The sequence below is a fragment of the Bubalus kerabau genome, chromosome 9 (assembly GCF_029407905.1).
Source record: "Bubalus kerabau isolate K-KA32 ecotype Philippines breed swamp buffalo chromosome 9, PCC_UOA_SB_1v2, whole genome shotgun sequence".
NCBI lineage: Eukaryota > Metazoa > Chordata > Mammalia > Artiodactyla > Bovidae > Bubalus > Bubalus kerabau.
This window is the reverse complement of record NC_073632.1, coordinates 69,226,354-69,235,118: the sequence shown is the minus strand read 5'-3', so window position 1 is coordinate 69,235,118 and position 8,765 is coordinate 69,226,354. Positions and strand designations below refer to the sequence as shown.

At 38.0% G+C, this 8,765-nt stretch overlaps 1 protein-coding gene across 3 annotated transcripts in view; it reads right to left on the bottom strand.

Moving 5' to 3' along the window:
• Positions 1 to 430: 430 nt before the first annotated feature.
• RNGTT (RNA guanylyltransferase and 5'-phosphatase) overlaps positions 431 to 8,765 on the bottom strand; it is a 239,108-nt gene continuing 230,773 nt past the window's right edge. For 2 of the 3 annotated variants that reach the window (XM_055535517.1, XM_055535519.1), the window contains 2 exons: positions 2,707 to 2,830; positions 431 to 1,214 (listed from right to left, as the gene is read on the bottom strand). In XM_055535517.1, coding sequence (XP_055391492.1) covers positions 1,057 to 1,214; positions 2,707 to 2,830 — 282 coding nt within the window. In that variant the 3' untranslated portion in view covers positions 431 to 1,056. Of the gene's footprint in view, positions 1,215 to 2,706; positions 2,831 to 8,765 lie in introns of those variants that run through there. The other variant, XM_055535520.1, reaches the window with a different exon arrangement.

Genomic DNA, 8,765 nt, shown 5'->3' with positions numbered 1-8,765 from the left:
GTTCCTACAGATGTCTAGTCTTTGCCTCTGCATTTATCTAGCAGTGGGAGAGCATTTTCCAGGGACAGCGTTCTCTTCCACTGATGTTACCTTCTAATCAAAGGAGTCGGCTGGCCTTTCCTTTGCAGTTTTGTGTAAAGGAACTAATACAACATTGTGTATATACCTGATATCACTCCCATCATCACAGTGAGTTGTGTGTTTTAATGTAATTTACAATGCGCCGATACCACCGAGGTAAGGGAGAAGTAGCCCTGGCATTAAAAAAAGCCTCCCAGAAGAACACCACACATGGACTGGGCGGTATATCTCCATGTTTTATGAAGTGACTCAAGACCACTGTCAGAGTGGACAGACTGGGTATGTCTGATACTGTAGTTCAAACCACAGACTCGATATACTTCCTTTAGAAAGAATGACATTCACAAGATGGAGCTTTACTTTTTTACTTTTACAGTTCCAAAACAACTTAAAATGATATAAACCAGACCAAGTTGTTTAATACAGTACAATATTTAACAACCTTGTCATTTGGTTTTGAATACCAGAATTTCAGAGATGTAGGAAATCCATGATAAATAATAGCAAGAATGTTTAATGCCACTGCCTAAATGTTTTAAAAGGAAAATCTATCATAGTTGAAATATAACTTCTAAAAAAAGACAATGTTCTATGCACTCACAGTTCCAGATTGCTAACTTTATAAATTAAAGCAAAAGTTATCCATATATAAACAAGGCCTCTTTTTCATTGATTTTGATCTCATTTAAATCTTGAGATATTTCAATCTTCAGATTCCACAAGGTAAGGCTGAATTTATCAGATATAAATAAAATGTTTAAGTCCATGATGTACTGTAGCACTGAGGAAACAAAAACATCAAATATTTACAGACTGGCTACAATACTTTTTTTTTTTTTTTTAAGTCACATGTGTATCAACATCAAGCCACACTCTTTTTTTTTTTTTTTTAAATTTCTCTGGTTGCAAAAAATGGGACAACAGCACTTTTTCTCACTCATCTTTCCTCTCAGTCCTGAAGTCAGAGGCAGGTCTTTAGGTCAAAGGTCTTTTGGGAGGTGGTGGAGGCATGAGCTCTGTGTCTGGGTCTGGATGATGCTTTCGCTTCTGTCCTTGAGAAGCTGCTGCACATCTGTCAATGAACTCGAAGAGCATCTCCTTGGTGACAGGGTTGGAGATACTGTTGCACACAGCTGTGGAAAAAGGGAGACACGTGTCTCGTGTGAGGGTTCATGAAGGGAGCTGACTCGCCCCAGGGAGATGAAGACAGGAGAGATTTCCATCCCAACAGGCTAGAACGTTCCATCTTGCCGACGTGGGTGACTTGCTGCGAATTAAACTGCTCCTCTCTCCCCCACCCCTGAAATGAGTGCATTGCTGGTGGCTTTTCATTTTTCGGCAGAGCCATGTGGCTTGTGGGATCTTAGTTCCCAGACCAGGGATCTATCCCACGTCCCCTGCATTGGAAGCACTGGGCCCCCAGGGAAGTCCCTCTAGTGGTTACTCTTCACTATTAATTCTAGAACAAAATGTTTAAGTATTTGGGTTTAAGCCTGTCTTCACCACAGTTTTCCATCCTTCCAAACAGTCTGTATTGCATATAGATCTCGTGCAATGCATCCCACTCCAGTCCATGTTAATACAGTTTCTAAAGAAAACACACCCTGTGTCCTTCAGCCTCTCTCTCTCTCAGAGAGAAGTGCACACTGGCACGTGTGTAACACAGCACACTAAGGCTTTGTTGTAGCTGGGAAAGCATATTTTTCTTTATTTTAGTAGCTTGTTTGAAGTAAGGTATTATAACAAAATGACTATTAAATAAAGCACCTTTTCTTATGTGATCAAAAGTGTAACTTGGTTTTAGAAAAAAAGACATGGGCTTAATTACTCCTCTTTTTTGAAATTAACTCATCCTGTCTGAACACAAATAGTTCTAACAAGAATCTTTTGAATGTATAAAAGTAACTTTTAAGCTGTAAAACTCAAACTGGCAATTTCTTTATTATCTCTTAAGCTTATCATACCACCATCAGCATCTTCACTGACTGAGCACTCTTAAAGTTCAGAATCCCATTAACCTTTAATCTTGGTTTGTTTGTTTTTTTTTCCAATTCCACTAAAAGCTCAATCCAGAGTTGCCTGAAGTAGTAGTTTACCTTATAAAAATAATTAATGCATGCTGCTCCTCATGAAACAAGCTTACTACTCTGAATTCCCAAAGCAATCACACTGTACCCAGAGCACATCCTGAAGATAGCATACCAAATTTTACATTTTTTTTTTTAAGCTTTTCATTGACTTTGTTCTCCATTGTTTGTAAAGCTATTTTAGGAGCTGGAAATTACATTCTCCCCTGCTAATTCTGTCTTTTACCATCTGGCAAACGATGGTTTTTAGCGTTTTGAACAGATCTGCAATTACCGTGGTTTTTGTTACGGTTGTTGTTCAACAAATTCATCTTGTCCACAGCTCACCTTCTTGCCCTTTAAACTGCTCCCCTGAGCGCCTGGCAGGAGCCCACAGGTTGAAAGAGGACTGGAGTCACAGGCACAGACCTGCCACAAGCCCTCTTCGGTCTGGATGACCTTCTCCCCTCTGAGCTGAACCGCGAAAGAGGCTCGTTCTAACACCTTACCTCTTTTGGGGGGTTTCATGTACCATCCACTGGAAGGCTGTCATACTCACCCATGGCAGTGTTGTAGGCATTAGGAAAACTTTTATCTGTTCTCTGTCTCATAAAGACCCAGCTGTTGTTCTCGAATTTGCATTCTATAATTTTGTTGTCATACTGTTTTAGCTCTTTTGTCACCTGTTTTAAAAGAGAATTGACGAAAATATTTAAGTCATTTGACAGGCTCTTGCCTCCATTACGTGACAGATGCATAAGGGGATGCCAAAAACACCTCGGTGGCCCGTCACATGGAGCTCTTTGTCATCTGAAGCGTCTAATCAAGCCCAAGGATGCGGTACTCATTCCCCTGCATACTTGCTTATTAATCTGACATCTTATAAATAGGAGTGAAAACGGCTGCCAATATATAGCAGTTAAAGGAAGCTATGCAGAAACCAGCCACTCCTGAGCCAGATGCAAATGTTACCATAGGGACCAGTGCCTCCAATACTGTCTGTGTCCCTCTGGCTTTCAGAAACTGAGTATCTGCAAAGGTTCCAAAAACTTTCAGAAAGGTCCTGCCATCTAAATTCCTATGTCAGAACCTAAGAGATCCCCTTTACTGGTTAAGATAAAAAGTTACACACAAGAGAGGAGACATTAGGATCTGATTCAGGCAATGTGCATCCTAAATATTTTGCTTTTTAAGCAGTGATAATTAACCAAAAAGCTCATCTTTAGGCTGTTTATTTACCCTTTTCATCTCCAAAACAGTAGGAATTTAGAGATGAAGCTGCTTTTGATATTAGGTGGTGGATTTTTTTGGCTACTTCACCTCAGATGATTGAATATGGATTACAACTTACTCTATCAAAGCTAACAAGTATCCATGGCAACTGTAGAGGCTTTTAAAAGATACTTCATCGGGCTGTGAGGATGGTTTTCATAAATAGGAATCTAAGCTTATCTTTGCAGTTTTCAAATCAAATGCCAGTCATAGTAATATTTTAATTCTGTCCTCATCTTTCACAGCTAACAACTTTTCCTCACAATATGGAAGATTGCAATCAGTTAACTTCATTAGCATTATTTGAAAGGCTCTCCCTTTTCTACCCACGTATTCACTACCACCTAGGAATATAAAGAGAAGCAAATTTTTTAAAGATGCTGTCAATTCACAGAATAGGCAGCTCATGTTTTCATAAAAACTTTCAAATTGTAGTCCTTTTCCCTTCTTCAGTATTACAGCTGATTGGACTACTTGCATTTTCAACAAGTCTGACAGGACCAACATATTTCAGTGTGCCGGAACCAGACCTACCCAAGAAAATGATGTTCTACTTAGTAAACTTGATAATTCATTCTCAAATATTCATTATTCTAATCTCAACTCCCCTCCCTCCCTTCCGAGGGATCTACCTCCTTTTATTTTTGATACATGATCTATATCCAACCTAGGCAACTCACTCAGGTACAGGAACCACTTACATTATACCAGAAGTAGGATCTAACAGGTAGGTTGCTAAACCTTTCAGATTCTTCCTTTTCTAATTTCTTAAATGGGCAATGGAGCTTCTAAGGCACCGGGACACTGGAGCAATAACAAATGAAAGTGTCCAACACACAGTAGCCCACCAGTAAAATTCTTAATTGAATATAAAGTCAGGAAATGAAACATTACTTGTAAACTTTAAAAAAAACAAGCTAAGCAAATTCACTAAAGAAACCAAGATGACATGAAAAGATATACTTTGAAAGCACTTGTCAAGAAAATTATATCATACACATTTACAAGAATGGCTTGTTTTCAATGTGCAGTCTGTACTTTTACTCACTACTGATCACAGTACACCTTTATCAAATAGCTTATCATTCTTGTGTTCCTAGCATCCAAATTATGTGTTGCTCAGTCTGACTATAGCGGTTGGGCTGTATTATTAAGTATCTGTTTGTATCTGTCCACATTAACACTCTGGGAAACAAGGCTTTCCAGAAAATGCAGGCACCTGCCACTATGCCAACCTAAATGTATTTCCATGTTCAAAAACAAGTACATTGCTGTTCATTCACCACACCAATAATATTCCCAAAATAGACACACTGTACTCATTTGGTCAGGTAATAAAATATATCTAACTGATAAACACAATACATCCCATATGTGTACAAAGACAGTTTTCATTAATGGTCAGATCAGAAGAATGACTGGCATACAGGGAAGGAGTTTAATTTTAGTATCTAAATTCTAATTGGTTACTATGACAATAATCATCCTCAGCCAATCATACATTATTATTTACTAAAACAGGATCTGGTTAGGCCTTTTATAATCAGCTCTGCTACCCTGTTTTGAGTTAATGAGAGGTTGCAAGTAATAAGAATAAAATATTTATAAATCAAGATTTTACATCTGTACCCATAATTACATTGGATTAATGAGCCACCCCACTCCAATACTCTTGCCTGGAAGATCCCATGGACAGAGGAGCCTGGTAGACTGCAGTCCATGGGGTCGCTAAGAGTCGGACACGACTGAGTGACTTCACTTTCACTTTTCACTTTCCTGCATTGGAGAAGGAAATGGCAACCCACTCCAGTGTTCTTGCCTGAAGAATCCCAGGGACAGGGAGCCTGGTGGGCTGCCTTCTATGGGGTCACAGAGTCAGACACAACTGAAGTGACTTAGCAGCAATGAGATTTATTGGGGGTTTTTTTGTGGGGGGAGAAAATACAGTGTATTTTATACTGAAGAAAATAATTTTTTTTCTTTCTTCTTGTCCATCTTATTGAGTAACACACTTTTGATACCATTTAAATCTACCAATAATCTGGTGTTAAGAGACAGTCAGATGAAACCAGACCTAGTACCTCTCAAGATTTCAGATTAGCAGGTCAATGGAACAAAGGGCCCAAGACAGAAGACAGAACCACAGCTGTTCTTCTCTGTATTTTTTCCTTTTTTATAGATGCAACATAGTTTAATCTCAAAAACATTATGCTGAGCAAAAAGAGCTGACACAAAGGAATATATACTGTGTGACTCCTTTATACAAATTTCAAGAACAAACAAAACAAATCTAAACTGATATAAATAAGAATAATGGTTGCCTGGAGTACAGATCCAAGTGGTAAGGGGATTGACAGCATAATAGTAGCATGTAGGAAATTTTAAGTGTGTTGGAAATGTTGTAGAACATCATTAGGGTAGTTGTTACAGGGATAAATATATTTTTTCAAAACTCATCAAATTGTTTAGCAAAATTTATGCATTGTATTGCATGTAAATTACACCTCTATTTTTTAATAGAATACTTTTTGTAACCTAAATGCTGGCCATGGTACCAAGTCACAAAAGGCAAACCATCGGTGTTGGCTGAACCAACCTGCACAGAGCAGGCAGATGAGTTTCTCTCTCTAATGGTGGAGCGCAAGCCTTTAAAATTTACTGTCCCTGCTCTGTGAGAGCTGTTTTGTTATCAAGAGCTCATCTTCCTTTTCTAGAGAGACTACAAAGGGGAGAGGGATTTCTCTGAACTAATTTGCTCTAGAGACACTACAAAATAACAAATATCCTTAGATTGAGAAGACACCTGTAAGCTGGGTTTTAACTTCTAATTCTGAAATAATTTTAGATCTACAGAAAAGTTGTAAAGATTGTATCAAGAGCTCCAGGATTCCCATCACCCTGCTTCTTCTAATGTTCATGTTCTGTATATCACAGAACAGTTATCAACTCTGAGAGGTTAACAATGATACAACACAACTGGCTAAACTTGATTCAGACTTCATCAGTTTTTCCACTTATGTCTTTATCTGCTCCAGGATCCAGTCCAGGAAACTGCATTGTACTTAGCTGTCATGTCTGCTTAGTCTCTTCTGACCTACAACAGCTTCTCAGACCCTTCTTGACACACTTGAAGACTGCTAGTTAGATATTTTGTAAAATGTTCCTCAGTCTGTGATTTTCTGATGTTTTCTCATGATCAGACTGAGGTTCTAAGTTTTGGGAAAGAATGCCAGAGAGATAGGGGATAGATAAGATCTTGAGTTTCCCAAGAGGTGCAATACTAAAAAAAATCCACCCGCCAACGCAGGAGATGCAAGAGACGCAGGTTCGATCCCTGGGTTGGGAAGATCCCCTGGAGTAGGAGATAGCAACCCATTCGAGTATTCTTTGCCTGGAAAATTCCATGGATGGAGGAGTCTGGTGGGCCATAGTCCATGGGGTCACAACATGATTCCTTACTGGTGATATAAACCCTGATCACTTGGTGAAGAAGGTACCAGCCAGGTTTCTTTACTGTAAAGCTAGCATATTCTATTAGTTATGAGGCACTGTGTCTAGCCCTGATCAAAGATAAGGGAATTCAGCCACTCGCTTGAAGGAAGGGTATCTAAGAATATGTGGACATTTATTAAAAGTATCACAGAGGCTGGTCCAAAGGTAGTGAGTTATCTCAATTGATTGTTTACAGTCAGTTACAGATCGAACTCCTCGTTCTACTCTTCCCCCCTTCTCACTACTGCACTTGACTAGAAAAATAAAAAGAAAGAAAAAAAAAAGTATCACAGAAATCAATACATTTCCTAGGAGAGAGACTTTGAGGCTATACAAATATTCCTTTTCTTCTTAAAAGTTTCACTCATTAATTGTAGCATTCATCCATGAATCATGCCTATGGCAATTATTACTGTGGTATTCTAACGGAATTTTCTACTTTCTCCATTCCTTATATATTTATTATCTGGATGTCGTCTGTAAGGAAGATTTGCTCTTCTCCCTCATTTATTTATTTGCTTATTTGTATTAGTAAGAACTCATGGATACTTATTTTATTCTTTGCCTTATCATAAACTATTTTCACTTCATTTTCTTGCTCAAATTGTTCTGGTTTTGGCCACTGGGAACTCTGTCAAGTTGGCTGCTGTCCACATTTACTTACTTACGTAGTTTAAGTGTTTAGTCCCTGGCAACACAAGATACCACTCCAGTCTCATCTTTTATTTTCTTTGCCTCAGCTCTGGAGTCAGCCATGAATCGGTCAGCTCTAAAGTCATCCTCTACCAGGATTTTATAAGAAAAAAGTTACTCTTCAATAGTCCAGACTATGCTAAAAAAGTATTAACACACACCCCTTGCTTTGGTCAGAATTTAAAATTACTGAGAAAAAGAGAGGTAGGGGGGAAAGAGGAGTGAGTGTGAGAGAGAAAAAGAGTAACAGTGAGATATTCACATTAGAGAGAATAATACGAATATGAATATATGTTCATACTTAGATGTTTCCACCCCATCTTTTGTGAACTACTATCTGGAGCTAAACTAAGTTGACCACTGTTTCTTTTCTGCACTTAAAACTCTACTCAAGCTCTAACTCTGTAGTGTAACAGAAGGTGAATTTTTAAAATATATTTCAAGGAGATGAAATCAGAGATCTTATTTCCATGTATGCAACTTTGGTATCTAATACTTATAAATGAAGGCAGAGAAAATAAAACAACAAAGAAATCAAAATGGAATTACAAAAGTTTTCCTTGTGATGTCAAAACAAGACAATCAGCTTAAATCTGAATCATTAGACAATCTTTTAGAACTACTACCTTATAGTAGGGCCTCGATATATTGCTTTAAGAAAGTCCATCCATCTATCAGAGGAAATAAAACTCTTGACAAGTTACCCTTCCTAAAAATATGCTACACTTAACCACTTAAAAAAAAAAAGTTCCTCCATTAAAATCAATTTGTGTTTGTACTTTTATAATGAAGAACTATTGGGTAAATAACACATCTCACATTTGCTAAATTAGAAACATAGTAACAGGAAGTCTCTCTCTCATGAATAGCAGGGTCTTCAAGCCCTCCAATCTGGAGTTCAGCTAATAGTAGCCAATTGGCTATTCAAAGTAGCCAATAAAAAGAAAGCAGCTAGAACTCAGTCTTATTTATCTCACTGCAGACAAGTCCAGGGTATGAAATCACCACTAAACTACAGATTACTACCTCTTCATAAAATTAGAGTTAGTTACAGTTACTATTCAAAATACAATAAATCTTCATATAAAATAACTGGGCAGATAAAACAGCATGTTGCTAAACACTCTGGAGGCAGTAAATAGTAGAATAACAGAGGCAGAA